Genomic DNA, 20618 nt, shown 5'->3' on the forward strand with positions numbered 1-20618 from the left:
AACATATATATGAATTATATTTATGTTATTATTAATTATTTTATTTTTATAATATTATGAAATTATATATATATATATATATATAATTGAGAAATCAATAACTATTACATATATAATTAAATTAGCGTATAAATTAAACAATCAATCTTGTTTAATTAATGATTATTTTATGGTAAATAAATCAAAACAGTCAATTTTATCTATTTAATATTATATATAATTAAATTTAAACGACATTAACATAGATATATAATATATTTTTTAATATGGTTGTTTATTAAATAAAGTTTCTAATCATATGATTATTTAAAAAAATGTAAACCATTGATTATTTTTTAATGTGGGATGTTTGATAGTTTTAATAATTTATCATCATTTTTTAAAATTGAATGCAAATTTCAAAATTAAAGTATGAAGCTCTCAATATTTGTTCAATGCAAATATCAAAATATAAGTATGTAGTTTTATATGATATGTAGTTTAATTTAAATAATATAAACATATATATATATATATATATATATTTAATATAAACACATATTAAATAAGACTCCTTACTCATGTGGTTTATATTCATTTGTATCTTGCTATAACAAAAAATTTCAATCATTGATCACAAAATTTATGTGATACTTTGAACAGTTTATTAATTTATACTCATTTTTGAAAATTCAAAATACAATATGTAAAAAACAAATTTAGATTCTTATCATGTGGTTAATGTAATTGTGTAAATTATTTTAATAACAAATATTTAAACAAAAAATAGAAGACACACAAATTCTTACAAAATGTCTATTATTGAAAATCATTAATTTCATATATTTTTAATTTAATTTGGTAATTTCGTAACTTTATTTAAGGAAAGAATGACTAATAACTTTTAGAATTAATAAAAGATTTTATGGGTTAGTTTAATGAACACCATAGTTTATATTTAGATAAACCAACTTATTTTGTAAGGATTCTCAAAAATCATTCTTATGACTACATATGTTATTTCTCTAATGTTGTAAAGCTTCTTTTTAAAAATAAAAATAAAAATGATTAGCAATATCTTTTTGACCAAACAAATAAATTGGCAATCTCGGATTGATTTTTTTTTTTTTGCCAAATATATCTTTGATAGATTTAATTTAGAATCGCTAATCATTAAAATACAACTTACTAAAACGTGTGTGGAAGATAATGTATTTGATGCTACGACATAGACGCACATTTGCATCTTCGAACCAAATTTTATTTCCAGATCTTTTAGGTGAATTTAGTCAGCTATATTATATAAACCCTAAATTTAACTGGTTAAATAAAAAACTCCCTAAATTTAACGTTTGAGATTATGCGAAGGAATGTATGCATACATAACAGAACCAGAAGTTAGCCAGGTAAAATACTAGCTATATAGAGATGTCTTAAATCTTACTTTGTGATCGGATATGATATAGATGTCGTGACATCTTACATAAGTGTATAAAATATAACATATGTTTTAATTAATTTTGCTTCTGCAATGATATATATAGACATTGAAAAGTTCAGACCAAGAGACGAAAAGAGATACCCAAAATACAATATATACCTAGTTTCAAAAAAAAAAAATACAATATATACCTGACAACAAAAAAAAATACTGTTTTGACACGCAAAAAAAAAATCCGTAGCGTTTGTGATATTTAACACTACTAAAAATCAGAAAATAATTTGATCAAAAAAAATCAGAAAATATATGTGAGAACAGATCATACCTTTTTCAATCTCCCCAAGATGAAAAAGAAAGAAAGAAAAATCTCTGGTCTCTTTCCATTTTTTTTGCTAATAGAATCACACGACATATTATGTAGTAAGTTATTAATTATTGTATTGTCACTGCCCACCTCCTGCAAGTCTACCTGCCTAACTAATAACCAGCAATAGCTTCAGGGAAAAGCCGCAGCAGCAGCCATATTTAGTAAGCAAACATAGAAACCCATAACTAAATTGATTGCAGGGACAATAATTAGTGATGCATTTATATATTAACAGAAAGCAGCAATTCTGCATAGAGGCTATTCACTTTTCTAAGACAGCTCATCTAACTTTGAAACTTGCTGACCTCAGAGACATACAAGAGAGATATGGGTTTACACTGATCCCAATCCTAGTTCATGTCTCTAATTCTTATAAATCTCACTTATTTATACCCAAATTTTCTACTCTATACAACCTTGCAATATTTTTACATAACCTATGATATCGTTTGCCAGATGTAATTTAATACTATAATCAGTCGATGTTATGATTGAGAGAAAGCGAAAACAAATAAAGATTTACAAATGCTTGAGGTATTTCATATATACACAATAAACATTTTCAAGAACACTCGACAAAAGACTATTCGAATCCATAAAATTTATCTATATAATGGACTATATATGCATATCATCGAAATGTATATATATATATATATATATATATGTATGTATCATTTCTCAATTTTATAGTGAAATCGATGCAATATATTGTCACATATGTAGAATTGTGTGTGTGTTTTTAATACCAACTTATCCAATCATCATTATTGATCCAAATTAAAAGGCAATGAAGACTTTCCTTTCTTAAAGAAGTGATCATCTTCACTGCTGTTTCCAAGCCTCAGCTGAAACAAAGAGGAAGACGGAGAAGCACCGCCACGTGACAAACTCCCACAGGAAGATGATGATTCTTCCTCCGTACTGTTTGTTACTCCACTCTCGCCACATTCCATATCGACTCCAAAAAGCCTCAGCCTCTTCCCGGCCGTTCCAACAGCCGCCTGAGCCTGATTGACTCGAGCTCCTCCGTGCATCATCACCGGCACAGATTCGATCACTAACGGATCAGCCACCGCCGGCCTCTGATCTACTGACCTAACGACATACCCATATCCAAATTCTCTCGGTATTTGAGGATAACAGTAACCACTGTGATGATAACGTGGCTGCTGATGATTGTAAAGATTGTAACTAGTCGAAGTAGTTGCTGTCGGAAAACTGTAAAACCTAGGGAACATAGCTCCGGCAGCAAAGTGAGAAGTCGATGTCGGATAGTCAGGGACCTTAGGTCGTCTCCTCCAATCTATAAACAAGCGGCTGTCTCTTCCTGTGTCTCCGACACATCTCAGGAAAGAGACAGTATCTCCAGCGTCTAGTTTCTTGTCTTTAACGAAACGGCTCCAACCTTTAGTCATGACATAGCTCTGGCTACTGTTCCAGTAAGAGTAACGGAACCTCCACGGTTTTCCTGTGAGATCTTCGAAGTTTAAAAGCAAACCTTTCTCGTTCGAGGATGAATCTAAAGGAAAGTATTTCTCTGCGTGTTGCTTTGGGATCACGAGTCGGTTTAGTTTCCCGACGTCACTTGGAGTCACCACTTTCTCGAACATGTGCTCTCTCTCCACTTCTTCTATTAGCTTCTTTTCTTCAGCCTCTTCTTCTTCTCCTTCTCTTGCAAGAGACAAATTTGTCATCATCTTTAAGAAGTCAGATCTCTTGATGCTGTGGTCAAGATTTTGTTTTTGACTTGAAGTAGATGATTTCACAGCATTTCTGATGAGAAATCCGATGGGTGACTCAGGAATTGAGAAAAGAGGAAAGAAGAAGAAAAAAACCCTAATTTGGAAGAAGAGGAGGAGAACTGGAGGAGGGAAAAGGTTAAATTGGTGATGTGATGACCTAATTATACATAAATAGAATTTTGGTTTTGCCTAACTTCACTGATGATATCCATCTATCTCTCCCTCTCTCTTCTTCTCTATTTCTCACTGGTTTATGCAATAGCTTATAGCTGTAGAGGAAGAAGAAAAAAAGTATTGTTAAGATTTTCCTAGAAGAAGAAGAATGACAGAAAAAGGAGAAATCTTGATGTTATTATGTTATGATGAGAATGATGGAGATATGAGCAAGAGAGAACCAATTTAGAGGGACCCTTGAATCATCTTGTTCAGTTCATGTGACCTTATTGTCCTTTTAACACTATCTTATAGTTTCTTCTTTCTTTTTCTCCTTGCATAATTTTTTTAATTAACTAGCTAAACAAAATATATTTTTAATTTGCCAAAGAAATCAGATCTGTCCAAGGAATACAGATCGTAGATGGTTGGGGTCTGAGGAGGAAAGAGATAATAATGTCGCGGCTTTAGGGATATAATTCTGTTTCACTTTAAATAATTACTTACAATCTTAAAATTATAAACTATAAATGATCAAATTTTGGTTTCACGAAGACACAATTGGCATGTTGTTTTTAGTCTTGGTCTTTACTGTTGACTTTTTGTTATGGTTTCCCTTCTCGCTTCTTATATACACGTAGATGTATAATATTGTATGTGTGTCTGAGTGTTCCATGTTTTACTATTGCCATTTGCAACACTTGTTATATACTTTTCCCACTTGTAAGAGATTCTTTTTATATTGATCACACATTTAATTACAAATATCTTACCTATCCTTTTTTACATTCCAAGAACCACATTACTATCATAATATTTTACTAGAGTTTAATCCGCATATATGTGCGGGTTTTTTCACTTTATAAATTTCGATATTATCATAACTTAACTTGTATATTTGTGCATGTATTTTTTCATTTTATAAAATTTGATATCATCATAATTTTCTAAATGTATGTTTTATATTTTAGTGTTATGTATTGTATAATTATTAAATCTTATTTTTAAATTTTTATTACTTTATTAATATATAGTGATTTTTAATGTATTTTACCTTTTTATTAATTGTTATTACATTTTTGAGTCTCGTACAATTAATATATAATTTTAAATAACCAAATTAAAAATTTTCTTCAACATATGAGTTTGAAAAAATATATAGATGTAGAGAAGTAAAATTTCAACATATGTTAATAACTTTATTTTGTATTATTACGTACTTAAACAAATTTTAATTTATTTAATTGTAAATGATAATTTATTTAATTGAAGCATTTAAAAAATGTTAAATAGGTTAATATAATTTAGTCATATTTTATTTTTATAATACTTTTATTTTAATATAATACATACTATAATTATAATTTATAGAAAATAGCATATAATTTTTTTTGTTTTGTAATAAATTAATTAATATTATATTATTCTTACAAAATTAATTAATGAATTATTTAATTAAAAATATTTTAAAAAGTTAGTATGATTTTGTTAGATTCTTCTCAAAATATTTTATTATAACTAAACAAATTTATATTAAAATTAATTTATTATGAATTTTTATAATAGATAAAATAGTTTTTCTCTTTTAATAGAGAAAATTTTCATTTTTGTGTGATCAATCTTAGAAAATACCAAAAATAATTAAAATCATGGATTTGATCAGAGAAACCACTGGGCAATAATCCACGGCAACAATACATATAAATCAATTCTATTAAAGTTAGATCATGACCTGTTGATAAAGATTATGTTTAATTATTTATTCATTTTATTTAAAAATAAATTGAATTGTATAACTTCTTTTTCTTGACAACGCAAACTGTAACTATAATTACCATTTTTAACAAAATAATTTTGCAACCTCTACTTTAGTTCCAAATTTTTAGAAATCCACTTCTCCTAAACACATACTCCCTCCGTTTTTTAAAGAGTGTCGTTGTGACATTTTTCATACAGATTAAGAAAGTTGTTGAAATATATGTAAGTTGTAATTAATTATACCTCTTTGACCAATAGTATTTTAGATAAATAAAATTATTTATAAAATCAATGTAGTTTGCAATTAATTTTCAACTGAAAGTTAGTATAATTTACATTGGAATTGTAAAGTGACACTCTTTGTGTAACAAGAAAATGAATTCAGAGTGACACTTATTATGAAACAGAGGGAGTATATTTAATCACCGTTATGAATTAAAATATTATTCCTTCCTTTTAGTTCAAACCAGATGCGATGGTTCTGTTATACTTAGTAGTAGTTTAAGGTTGGACAAGATTTAGGTTCACCCCCTATGGTGAACTTTTAAATTCACCACACCATTTATAACTAATGAAAATGACATGTAGATAATTAAATAAAACACATTAAATTTATTTTAAAATAGTCAAAAAAGAATAATGACAATTCTAAACAACAAATCTTAATTTTTAAACCCTAAACATTAATTTCTAATTCCAAACCCTATACCCTAAATCAAAATTCTATACTCTAAATCCAAATCCTAGACCCTGACTCCAAACCCAAATTCTATACCCTAAATCCAAACCCAAATTCTAAACCCTAAACCCAAACCATAAATCTTAAATCTAAACCAAGTACCCTAAAACCCAAACCATAAACCTTAAATCTAAATCTAATACCCTAAATCTAAATCCTAGACCCTAAACCCAAATCCTAGACCCTAAACCCAAACCGTATACCCTAAACCCAAATCCTAGATTTTAAACCCAAACCGTAAACCCTAAATTTAAATTTAAATTTAGGGTTTACGGTTTGGGTTTAAAATCTAGGATTTGGGTTTAGGGTATACGGTTTGGGTTTAGGGTCTAGGATTTGGGTTTAGGGTCTAGGATTTAGATTTAGGGTATTAGATTTAAATTTAAGGTTTATGGTTTGGGTTTAGGGTCTAAGATTTGGGTTTATGGTTTGGGTTTAGGGTCTAAGATTTGGATTTAGGGTATAGGATTTGGTTTAGGGTATAAAGTTTGGATTTAGAAATTAATACTTAGGGTTTAAAAATTAAGATTTGTGGTTTAGAATTGGCATTATTCTTTTTTAATTATTTTAAAAGAAATTTATAATGTTTTATTTAATTATCTACATGTTATTTTCATTGGTTATAAATGGTGTGGTGAATTTAAAGGTTTGTGTCGATTGTTATATTGTCCTTTAAGGTTTGTGTCGATTGTTATATTTCTACTCCTCACTTCAGATGTATCATTATTCTTTATGTAAGGTTTGATTATTAATCTACTACTAATTGAATAATATGTTTAATCAATATTATCTATTCATTTGATTATTAAACATTTGCATTATATTTTCCGACAAAAGAACTATTCACTCATTGTTATAAAACTCTTGATTTAGGAAATGTCTGTAGTTATAAAATGATATATATTTTTAAATAGGTAACTAATAAAGAATAAAATATGTTGCAAACTTTAGTAATAAAGTTTAAAATAATTGTTAAAATGCATATGGCAAAAAATGTATAATTATGCAACTTGATATATTTAATTTAGTTAAAAAGTTTATTAAACTAAATTAATATATATTTAATTTAGTTAAAAAGTATATTAAACTAAATCAATATCAACGATAAATATGATTAAATATAAATATAAAAATTAAATTTCTCAAAAAATTAAAACAAAAAATATAATTAATGTAACATATAAATTATTTATTTTTTAGGGTTGGAGTATGAGACCAACAATCTTATCACAAGTTCACAACAGAAATAAGAGCCCTTTTATTTTAGTCGGCCGAAGATTATAACCTAATAACTGATGATCTATCACTGACATTTTGTTTGGAACATGACACTAAAGCTAAATATTTATTTAATTGTATTCTTTTCTTGATAACAAAAATTAAGCATTTTTAAATTGGTCCACTTATCGATATTATCTATCTTTTTTTTTGTCAAATCGATATTATCTATCTAATTATATTTTATTTTTCTTTAAGATATAGAAAGTGTTTGAGTAGTCACTTTCCGTTTCCAGATTGAGAGTATTTCATCAATTTCGACGTTATATCTTTTCACAGTTTAGACTTGAGATTAATTAAAAGTGCTTCATTTCTTTTATTATAAATGCTGTTTAAGGTTTTTACGCAAAAATTAAGAAAATAATTTATTTCTAATTAATGAATTAAAATAAAAGTAAAAACTGAAAAAATATTTAATATTTACTTTACAAAATAAAATGATACTTATAATGAATAAATTTAAAGATAAAACAATATTTAACATGAAACAGAGGACCTATCTATCAAATATTAATTTTTTTCAAAAGAATTGACACAAGACAGTTTAAAACTTGGATACACAAGCTTAATAACAATAGTTGACAAAAAAAGTTCTTTATCATTTTTCTAGATTAAAATGTATAATCTGTGGAACGGAAGGTGTGTTAATTTGTTGAAGGCTAAAACTTCTTGTTATCTTACTCTACCATCATCACACGATTTCCCCTCCCCTTCGTGCTTTTGCCTAGCTCATACGGTTTGGCAAATAATTTTTTTTCAAAAGAATCGACACGTTTGTCTGTTTTTTTCTGACGAACAACACGTTTGTCTGTTCCACCGCAATACTTGGTTCTAAATGTTACTAACTTATTTATGTAACATTAACAGAATGTAAGAACGTTTCCTTGTTATATTTATGTAACATTTAGAACTAAGTATTATAAGTTAGTAACATTACATATTTTACTCAAGATCAAGAACATGAAACGTGTCAATTGAAATATTCACAGATCATTAATTAATAACTAGATAAACTATTTTCACGCATGGCTACTTTTGTTTTGTTTTTACGCATGTGTACGTGGTCCTGACAAAGACTAAACACCGTTCATGTTCCTTTCTCCAATTTCGGTTAACAGTAATCGATGGCTAGCTGGTTAATAATTGAAGTTTAGAACTTTATCAAAAAGTTGTAATTATAACATAATTGTGGTCGATAATTCTTAAAACCTTTTGTACAATCAGTCTGACGGTTATAGTTTATATCAAGTTGGTTCAGAGAATTTGATTATAAGAAACTAAAAAGTTTAAATAATAAAGCATGCAGTAGGTAATGGAACTTTCATAAACGTGGTCCAAAATCTTATACTCAGTACATAATTGGCTGGACACAAAAACCTCTAGTCGATACAATGGTTTCTTCTGTTTTATCCTTCATTGATTAGAACTTTAATCCAACGATATATGATTTTTCGTATCAGTCAAAATCATAATAATAATGATGCGTATCAAATTGCATATGCTAATCCCCTATATATTAATTGAGAAACATTTCGAAAATTAGAACCTTAGTTTTGTATTAATTAAAAAAAGCCCCTATCCTACGTGTTATTCAATTAGAATGTTAATTAGGGTGACGTATCAGCTGAAAAATCAATTAAGAAATTGGTGAGTCCATAAATTAAATTCTAGAGAATCTTATAATAAAGAGATGTATGTGGCACAGGTATAACGACGACATACCTTATATTAAACGTACAAACTTATGATTTGTATTTGCATTTACGGTGTTGTTTATTATTTATATATGGCGCATGTATATAACTCTGATGTAAACGTATGTGTATTCTATGCAAGTTCAGTTGACAGCAACAACTTCAACATTACTCACTTTAATCGAAAGCCATTATAGCCATTGTGTTTTCTAAGATTTTGTATTTTGTTTACCATTATAGCCATTGTAGGATGTCACTAAAGTGCTGTAATTAATTGCAGGGATTTGGAAAAGATAAGAAGTTGGCCGATTTATAATTTTAATTAGAATCGAACCTTAGGGATGGGACGGATCGGATATCCGAGGTATATTAGAATATCCGAATCCGGATCCGTCAGATCTGTAAAAATGCTACCCGGATCCGGGTTTGGACCATCCGGATATTCGGAGTTTGAATATCCGGACTAAAATCTAAATACCCGCGGATATCCAGATCCAAATGTTTTTTTTAAAATTAAAAACTTACTAATTGACCACTTATTTAGTCTATTTAAAATTATTAAAAAAAAGAAAATTGAAAAATCATTGAAATTTAATAAAACTAATATTTTAGTTATTTTATATATAAACTATATCTGGTATACATATATAAATATAATTATATTTTACATATATAATAGATTCGGATCCGGATACCCGGACCTAAAATTTTATTTACCCGGATCCATATCCGGATCCGCCAGATCCGGGCTCTATAGATATCCATTTTTCGGACCGGATCGGATCGCAGATCCGGATTTTAAATCCCAAGCCTACCGAACACTATTGAAGTAGAACATTCGGTATGTATAAAAAAATTATGTCATCGAATTATGTATGGAATATAAATTTTCGTAAACCAGCATTTATACATCGAATTATATCAGTTATTCATGTGTAAATTATGTGTGAATGATATTTTCCTTATTATACGATTGACTAATAATAATGTACGTGTCTTATCGTATAACGGAAAATATATTCGCCTTGATACACAATTCAGAACGATGAAAATACGGAAAGTTATATTAAATATTCGAAAACTTTTTCCCCAAGACAAGATTTATAAATATATGGGAGTCAGTTGAGGAAAACTAAATTGATTACACTTACACAGAATTAAATTATTCTTTGTTTAAGTTATTAAGGTACCAAATTGAATTAGTGGTATATAAATGTAGGGTATTAGAGTTCGAAGAAACAAATTGTTAACATCCAACCCATGAATATTTTTTTAAATAAATTATCGACTATATGCAAAACAAATTTTCAAGTTACAAAAAAAAAAGCAAAACAATTTTTCAAATTGAATTGAACAGATAAAAAACAAAATCCCCTATATATTAAAGGAGAAACATTTTGAAAATAATTACCTCAATTTTGTAGTATTTAAAAAAGCCTCCTTGTCCATGTATCACTCAATTAGGATGCTAATTTATCCTATGTGTCATGCTTAGATTGAAATTGAAAAAGTGAATGATCCAATTTAATTAATTTATTTTTCTTTCCTTAAATAAAACCTACAGAATTACCATAAATGACTAATATATATATGACAATTAAAGATTCTAATAATAAAGATTTGATAAAAATTTATCTACTCCATCATTTTTTTTAATTTATATTATTAAAATAAATTAAACAATCAAATTAGCTACAAAATTAAAAATTTAGATTTTTTAAATATTATATTTTTTGAATTTAAAAAAGACAATAAATGACTAAAACTATTAAAATTATTATGTTAAAATTAATGATCAAAAGTTTAACATTTTTATTATAAGAAGATACACATGATTTTAAAATCATATGAGTAAAAAGTATCATTTAATAATAAAACAAATATATATATATAGATTAAAATATATACCATATAAGATTACATAAATATTTTAATATTAAAACTTTCAATTAATTTTCAAGAAAATTATAAATTATAAACTTATTATATAAGCGCTGATCATAGAACCATATGATTATGAAGTCTCATTTAATAAATAACTATATAAAATATACTATTCTTAGAAAAATATGTTGGTCTATCTAAACTTATATTACACTTTTAATTAAACTAACTATCGAATTGATAAATAATGTACAAAAAAACAATCTCGCACTTTCCTTAAATAAAGTTACGAAATTACCTAATATGATGAACGTATGTATATATGAAAATTAATTATTCTGAATAATAAATATTTAATAAAAAATTGTATCTTGGTTCTTTATTTATTTATTTTTTTATATTATTAAAGATATTAAACAATCACACTAACTATATAATAAAAACATTTAGATTTTTTCTTAAATGTTATATTTTGAATTTTTGAAAACGTCTATTAATTATTAGAAATTTGAAGATCCCACTTTGAAAATTTATGATCAATAGCTTAATTTGTTTTGCTATAATAAGATACAAATGATCATAAAATTGTATTAATATGAACTTTTATTAAATAAATATTTAAATTAAATAACTTTCCTTAAATAAAAGCTACGAAATTACGTAATATGATTAACGTATATACGAAAATTAATGATTATGAATAATAAATATTTGATAACAATTTTTTTATCTTATTCTTTTTTTAATTTTATATTATTAAAAGATATTAAATAATCACAATAACTATATAATAAAAACATTTACATTTTTCTTATATGTTATATTTGAATTTTTCAAAAACATCTATAAATTATTAGAAATTTGAAGATCCCACTTTGAAAATTTTGTGATCATTAGTTTAATTTGTTTTGTTATAATAAGATACAAATGATCATAAAATTGTATTAATATGAATTTTTATTTAATAAATATTCAAATTAAACCTCTGTAATATATATATATATATATATACTCGATTTAAAGCAACAAGATTGGCTGCATCAATTTAATCGTTCAGTTGAAACCTTTCAAAACTATATGGAAGACTAAAGTCAAAGTAATTCGTTTTTGGAAATAATATGTCTTGGTTCTAAAATCATTAAAATGTTCTTAATTATGTGAAAGTTAAATATTAAAAATTTGTAGAACATGTTTTGGAATAAAAATGACTTATTGACCACATTACAGTTTTTATAGATATAAACAGGGTGATAAAAAAATTAAAACCCAAATCGATCAGGCTCATCATAAATTCAAAATAGATTTCGGTCCGCAATTACAATTACAAATGTTCAGCTCAACATATCCCCTATATATTAAATCATTTGAATCACTTGAACTATAATTAAGTAACAATTTACTACAACTAAGGCTTCTTATTTTCTTAGTCTTTTTTTTGATCTTTTTGGCTTTATCTTAACAGTAACTAAATTGAAGTAAAGATTATAAATTTGATGGATAACAATTAGTTGAAATTCTTTACAATTATTTTTTATCTTTAAACAAACATAGTTGTGTTCAATCGAAGACATATTAATTTGATGAACACTAAATATGGAAGAATAATAAAACTTTTCTTTCATGCTTCTGTTTTATTTTTTATTTTTATTTTTTAAATTTAGAGCTTTGATATTAATTTTAGATTTGATTATTTTATTAGATGATAGAAACATTTTTTTGTTTTTTATTCTTAAAATCATCATGTTGGCGACTATGAAAAACAAAATTATGTTAACTAAATCCAATATAAGATTGAAACAAAATACTTTAAAAAACACAAAACATTTATCAGAGCACAATCAAATAAAAGTTAACTATAGTAAATAGAAAACTAAAAAAGCATTGTTAATAATGCCTCTTAAAAGTAAACTATGTAAACTAAATCTAATATAAAACTGAAACAAAAATCTTAACAAACTACAAAAGATTTATAAGAACACAATAAAAAAAAAATTAACCAAAATAAATAGAAAGTAAAAAAAAAAAATTCTGCCAAAAAGGCCATACTATTAAATCTTTCTATACAAATGAATAGAATTCTTTTTTTTTCTCCCTTTTACATATATTTTTGTCAATATTTACTAGGAGTGGGTAAAAAACCAAACCAAACCAAACCAAATCGAACCAAACCATACCAAACCAAATCGATCCAGCCAAATTCAAATCAATCCAAACCAAACCAACATATATGTTTAAACCATTTGGTTTAGGATTTTATTAACCCAAATGGTTTGGTTTGGTTTGAGTTTAAACCAAACCAAACCGAAAAACCGGGAATATTTTTAGTTAGATTAATTAAATACTAATTATATTAAAATTTAATATATTTAACCATTTAATGTAGAGAACTAAACAAAAATTTATACATTTTATTTCTAAAGGAATAGAATAAACACAACTAAAAATAAAAATAAAATAAAAGATATGAATCTCATACGGTAACATTCAAAACCGAACGTATGCTAGTTATATTAGTTTTGAAAATTATAATACAAATTATTGGACTATATCTTCTATATTTTTACTGTGATGGTAATTTTATATATAAATATGAAAAAATAATGATTTAGTGTCAAATGATAATTTATTTATTTATGTTTTATAAATTATATTTTTGTAACTGAATTAGAACAAAACTAAAGAATTATGTCGATCGAACTGAAAAACACAAATAAAATCAAATTAAACCAAACTAAATACAAACCAATCCGAACTAAAACTGAACTGAACACAAACCAACCGAAATAAAATCGAACATAAACCAAACCAAACTAATTTGAGTTGAATTTAGTTAATGTTTTCTTACACCTAAATAAACCAAACTAAAGTGAATCCAAACCGAACGAGAGTAATAAAATAAATATCAAGAAATTAAGAGGAAACCTAACATGGTCTATAACATTCCAAAATTTAGTTTCAAAACAGAGAGAAAAATTCTAAATTTGTATGCAGTATATAAGGATGCGGGGTCGAGACTCAAACACTGTTTTAGTTTCGACCCACCTACTATGCAAAATTAAGTCATAATTGTTCCTGGACAGCCACACGGGTATATACCTTTTATTTTCGACCAATTTCGAAAGTTCGGTGCGCGAATCTGTTTATAGATGGCGAATTTCTAGGAGATTAGTGTGGACCTCTCTGTGGATCTGAAATTTACTCCTCAGTCATCAAAAAAAGTATATTTCACACACAAAAACTATCGAAGTAGTTTGTTAGTCGCTGTTTTGTGGAATTAAACTATATGATTTGGCAAACCTACTTTACACTAGTTTCTTTATGTACCAGATTACCTTATGATAATGATGGAGAGTAGGTTGTACATATATGAAGCATATGATAATCAATGAAGGCAAAGATGGGTTTAGGGTAAGGACCACTTATATACCGAAAAGTCCAGACTCGCACACTTATTAAGCCTTTCTTGTTAAAATAAATGCTCTCTCGCACCCTCTTTTTCTAATTAGGACTCCTCCCATCCTTTCAAAGGCTTTGGCCGGACTCTATACATATATCCTCATTGATTGTAAATGATCTCAAAGTCAAAACAATCCTCTGAGGAGTTTTTTTTCTTCTGAAACAAGTTATATATTGACCAGAAACAATATATACACATCTCTACTCAACCTAGACTAGTGTCTAATCAATACGTTCAATTCCATGTATAGTTATGTTATTGATCAAAATTACATATGACTATGTATAGTTTTATCAAGGTATGTCATGCTTGGCTTTTTCTCGATCTAATGAGGATATGGGAGCAAGAAAGGAAAATGTAGACTTACAAAATAGGGTTTCTCTGTATTTATAAAATAAAATTCTTTTCAGTGGCACTTTTTAGTAAAAGGACCGGAATGCATGTCCTAAACCGGGTCCTTTTATAGAGAAATGGTTTATGATATAAATTAGTTGTAGGTTTTTTGGACCGACGCGATCTCCGTAAAGTCACTCGTGTTAATCTAATTATCATTAAAAAGGTGTTAATCAAACCAGATCGACCATTATTGATTGTGAAAAGGTATGATAATAATACATATAAGATCGGTCGCCATCGAAGAGGTAGTGATGAAGTAGAAGGCCGTCCAATTTTTAAATATTATATTTTTGCTTTACTTAAACTAAAAAATGGAGAATCGGTGGTGTGATAATGGTAACAACATGCTCCAGTTGTCAAAATGAGCCCAGAGTCTAGGATTCTCTCTAGCTAACCTTCTCTTTAAAGGAAAATATAATGTCTTTTAAGTATGCATCTTGACAAGTCCATGTGCAAAAAGGAAAAAAATGTTAAACGTAAGGTATGTAACTGTGGATAACTAATTCATTACCCTGTTTTACATACACACTATTCAATGACAAATATAGTGTATTGGCTTCAGGGCCGTCTCAAACTTTTCAGAGACCCTGTTCAAAAAAAAAAAAAGACATTTTTTAATAATTTAAAATAGTTTTGATTTTTTTACAAAATATCATTATAATATAAAATAAATACATTAATTCTATTATTTATAATCTAAATAACATCAGTTTCTAATTTTAATGTAAAATCATTGATCAAATCATTAAATTTCATTATTTAGATTTTTTAATGCAAAATCATAGATCAAATCATCAAATTTGATCATTATTCTAATTTTTTTAGTATTTTTTTACGTTTATTATATCCACAATCAGAAATCATAATCTATAAATATAATAAAATAACAAAATCTGAATAGTAAGCTATATACTCTTGATTGGACAAGTCACTATTTTTGTTGTCAACAGAAGTTGTATGTTAGCTTTATTTTTTTTTGTTTGCTATTTTTAATTAAAATTGATGAAAAAAATATTTTGTTCTCCATATTTTTAATCACTAATTGATATTTTTTTCCTAAACATAATCAATTAGAATATTAACTTTCGATACTACCATTGAATATTCAAACACACATCACAACTATTTATTACTTTCCAAATATATATAATTGATATAAATATTAATTACTTCCTAATTTACAGTCTTTTTAGTTGGTTATATAAACAAAAAAATATAATTTACATTTATTGGTTATAAATACGAAACTAAAGTCAAATATAGTCATTCTGATTTTTTATAAAAATATGATTTAAATTTATAACTATTAGTAAGACAAAAAAAAAATATGGACCCTCTAAAATTTTGGACTCTGTTCGACCGCTCCACTTGCACGTGCTAAAAGACGGCCCTGATTGGCTTATGCTGCTATTGTTACTTTGTCACAATTAAACTTCTCTTTCTGTTCATATATAATTCTTAGTTATATTTGTTTTTAATTATAATCTAATGTTAATAGTATCACTTAGCTTATACTAGAACTATCGAGCTACACCATATTGAGCTTAGAGAAGACATAAGAACTTAAATGAGCTAATATTCATGAGGCTTGTTAATATATATATGCATAAGAGTAGTATTAAGTTTAGTTGTATAAGATCATCTTCAATGGATTATTCTATTTTTTTAAATAGAGTAGTTCTATAATATAGTTGGTTGTTATTCCAATGATATTCTATTTTATAGTAAAAAATAGAGCGATGATAAAAAATATATTATATATATATAGAGTAAACTTATTCTTCTACTCTATTATAGAATAAAAAATAGAGTATCAATGAAGTACTTTTATTCTATTTCTTTCTAAAATAGAATAATTTTATAATATAGTTGGTAATTATTGCTCCAATAATATTCTATTTTAGAGTAAAAAATAGAGCGATGATAAAAAAATATTACATATATAGAGTAAACTTATTATTTTAATCTATTATATAATGAAAAATAGAATATAAAAATGAAGTACTTTTCTCTAAACTTTATTTTATAATGAAAAAAATATAGCATGAGGTTGGAGATATCCTAACAGCAACTACATCAAAGATATATTCAGTATTTCTCATCAAAAAAATATACAAAAAGTAGAAAGATGAAGAAAAAAAAGACAAAAAGAAAAAGAGATGAGAACTAATCGCTCTTAAAAAATTTCTCTGCAACATAATGTACTCATTTGACACTGTCAAATGCTTAGTAGTTTAGTTATTTTTCAAAGAATACTTATTAATTGATAAATAATCATATTTGATAATATTATTATTATTATATTAGGTAGATGCTCTTGAGACAAATTTTACCACTAATGATGCCCTAAGTATGTGGCCTTTAAGTATTTACATCCAATAAAAAAAACTATATAGTGATAGTGAAATTTTTTAGATTTGTTAAAGATGTAGATGAAATATAAATGCAAATATATAAGGTGGGGTCGGTTTGTATGGAAGTATGGATACAAAGGGATCAACCCGCTGAGACTGTCTCAACTCTGAAGGCCACAAACACTGTATATATGTATTGAATTTGGATGCTTTCTTTGCAAAATATGATTTTATATGTTTTACACTATTATATATTATCACTAATTAAACTTCGTATATTATAATATTAATGTATTGACTCCGTAGATAAATGATTATGCAGTAGCTGCGGAACTCAGCCTCCCACACTTAAATCTTGATAAATAACAATATGTATGCACCTATTTCTGCATTTCTATTTTTGTATATTTTGGATAAATGTTCATGTATAGACATGTAGTAGTCATGTACGCATACCGGACCAAATTTTACAAATTTTCATTTATTTGATTGCATTTTAGGAGAGAGAAAATGGAGGGGACTGCAGTGTGGTCCTTGTAAGAAAAAGTGAGGCCCAAAATAAATACGACATAGATGTTTAATGGAAAAGCCCATTCTCTATCTATAGATGTTCATTGTTGTGTAGTGAAAAGTACATAGGTGTTGTGAACTATTAGCTCAAATATATAAATCTGTATTTATATATTATATATTTGTGTTTATAGAATAAAGGGGAAATGGTAGACGAGAGTTTGAGAGAATAGAATTGTTTCTCTTCATCTTATTATTACAAATGATCGTGAAGTGATCATTTATATAGGGAGGTAAGTCGGTGAAACCAAACCGACATAATAGAAAAAGACAAAACAAAAGGATAAACATTATCCTTGTATTGGATAATCATCTATTATCTAACACTCCCCCTTGATTATCCAATTTGTATTACGTAGTGCCTCGTTAAAAACCTAGTCACGGAAAAACCCAATGGAATAAAAACCATGACAAGGGAAAAAGAGTACACTGACGTAGTCTCCCCCTGAGAGTAATGGACATAGCTTTTTCTTTATAGGTCACGCAAACGCCGCATCCCGATATCATTGTCATGTTTTTGGAATGTTGTAGTCGGAAGAGCTTTGGTGAATAAATCGGCTGGATTATCGCATGACCATTCATATTCTATGTCCACTTCTTTATTTTTTTCGAGCTCCCGAATGTACGAGAAAAATCTTGGAAGGATGTGCTTTGTTCTATCTCTCTTGATATATCCTTCAATGAGTTGAGTGAAGTAAGCCGAGTTATCTTCAAAAACTTTCGTCGGCTCTTTCTTGTTAACTACTCCACTTGAATCTTGTATCTGGTGACTCATTGACCTTAACTACACATATTCGATATGCTTCGAAAAAGTCGAAACCCATGATCATTTCTCGAAACTCCATGTGACCGCGGTTTCACCAATTGTAAAACCATATTCGTTTTGCCTTTGAATGTATCTGCAAAACCATACCAAACTCGGGTTTTCCAGAACAAATTAACCCAAAATCAATACGTACCTTGGAGAGAACATATATGTTCGCGACGTCGTTACATGCTTTATGACCATTAGCATCTCCAAAGTAATTATTTATATAAGATCTTACCAGAATCTTTTAAACAATATATTTTCAATACAGGTTCTTCTGGAACCTTTTTACTTATGTCTTCTTTCATACATTTTTCGGGGATTTTATCTTTCGAACCAGCTGATCTCCCCCTCTTTAACTGAACCCTAGGTTCATTCATTTTGTTTCCATCAGTTTGTTCCCCAAGAACAACCACTCTTGATGGAACATTTTCAGCGGGTATATATATGATTTTGTCATTCTTTTCGTATCTGTGAACGCATCTGGTAACTGGTTTGCCAAATTATGCAAATGCACAATTTTCTAAACTTCCAGCTCTCTTTAATTTTTAGGGGGATCAAAGTGTAACAACAACTGTGTACACTATGTAATCTCTTTTATGAATTCCTCTAATTCCTCCCCCTAACGCTGGAACTCATTTTTATTAAGATGGCAATCGGCAAACCGTGCCGTAAGCATATCACCAGTTATTGGTTCCCGATATCTCATTTATGGCTTGTTCTAACTCTTTCAGAGTTTTATCATTCCCGAGAATATCATTAATTCTCCAGGGACTATTAAGATGCATCTCAAGTCATTCGTGTCCTGCTAGACATATCAATATTGCATCTACTATAAATTTTCTCCAGTAACCTCGGAACAAGCCGTTTTTTATACCTCAAGGTTATCTTTTATTTCATTTTCTGGAGAAATATATACCTTGGACTTTTTGTCCAAGAATCTCTCGTTTTTTCTAACGAGCTTTATATCGAATTGATTGCCTCATTTACTATTTGGCTAATCAATTCACTCTAACCTCATACATAGAGGTAGATTTATGATCATGATCATCATTTATATAGCGCTTTTTCATTTATTTATTGTCGGCAATCTATTTTCTCTTTGGTTCCATCTTTTTACTCGTACTGATATGGTTAATCGAGATCTCTTTATCATCGTCGATGATTTAACCAGGTACCTGACTACACATTAACCCATATCAACGGTCTTTAAGAGATTCGTCCTCTATTCATATTTTTGCTCCATTTTGAGGACACTTTGGAACCAAAATGGTCTATCACGTCTCTAGCGTGCCATAGACTCATATATCATCCTTTTAGGATACATTTTCTTATTGGAGCCTTTTCAGCTGGATTATGAGATCATTATTTTATCAAAATGTCTGGCAGGCATTTTATAAATGGATTATACTAAATAACTTTCATGATAATCCATTACTCATATCTCATTCCATCAGCTGTTTCATATGCTTCTAGCAACCTTGCGAGCATATTTCTGATGAGTCCATATATTTTATCCCTTTTGGATTGTATATGACTTTATTACATGCATAACTGCATGTTTAGACCTAATCATGGGAATCATCTTATTTGAATCTACTTTATCAAGTTCTTTTTCGAGTGGACAGAATATTCTCATTGTTCCACTCAATAGGATTCTTTAATTCTCCCCCTCGAGATGATGACACTCCATGTCTAAAATCTCGTACTGAATCCACACTAGAACCAATAACATATTCAGATTTCCCATTTTGGGATGAATTATGTTTCAAATCCTTTAGAGTGAGATCCTGATTTGGGACTGTTTAAAGAAATCACATCTATTGAACTTGTTTGATGATTCAATACCCATGATGGTTCCTTTGTTTCTTTAAGACATGCTATATGTGAAAAACTTTTAGTTTTTCAACATTTCACAATAATGTCGATAACATTATTGGGGATGGCTATATATCAGTAAACTTCATGTTTACTACTCATTCATAATTTTTGTCA

The 20618-nt window shown here is 27.7% G+C and overlaps 1 protein-coding gene across 1 annotated transcript; it reads right to left on the bottom strand.

Moving 5' to 3' along the window:
• Positions 1-2232: 2232 nt before the first annotated feature.
• LOC130500935 (B3 domain-containing transcription factor NGA1-like) lies at positions 2233-3959 on the bottom strand. Its single transcript, XM_056995852.1, has one exon. It carries the CDS (start codon positions 3485-3487, stop codon positions 2555-2557), a length of 933 nt encoding a protein of 310 aa, XP_056851832.1. The 5' UTR covers positions 3488-3959; the 3' UTR covers positions 2233-2554.
• Between the last annotated feature and the right edge of the window lie 16659 nt (positions 3960-20618).

This window comes from Raphanus sativus, unplaced genomic scaffold (genome assembly GCF_000801105.2).
Source record: "Raphanus sativus cultivar WK10039 unplaced genomic scaffold, ASM80110v3 Scaffold0062, whole genome shotgun sequence".
NCBI classification, from domain to species: Eukaryota; Viridiplantae; Streptophyta; class Magnoliopsida; order Brassicales; family Brassicaceae; genus Raphanus; species Raphanus sativus.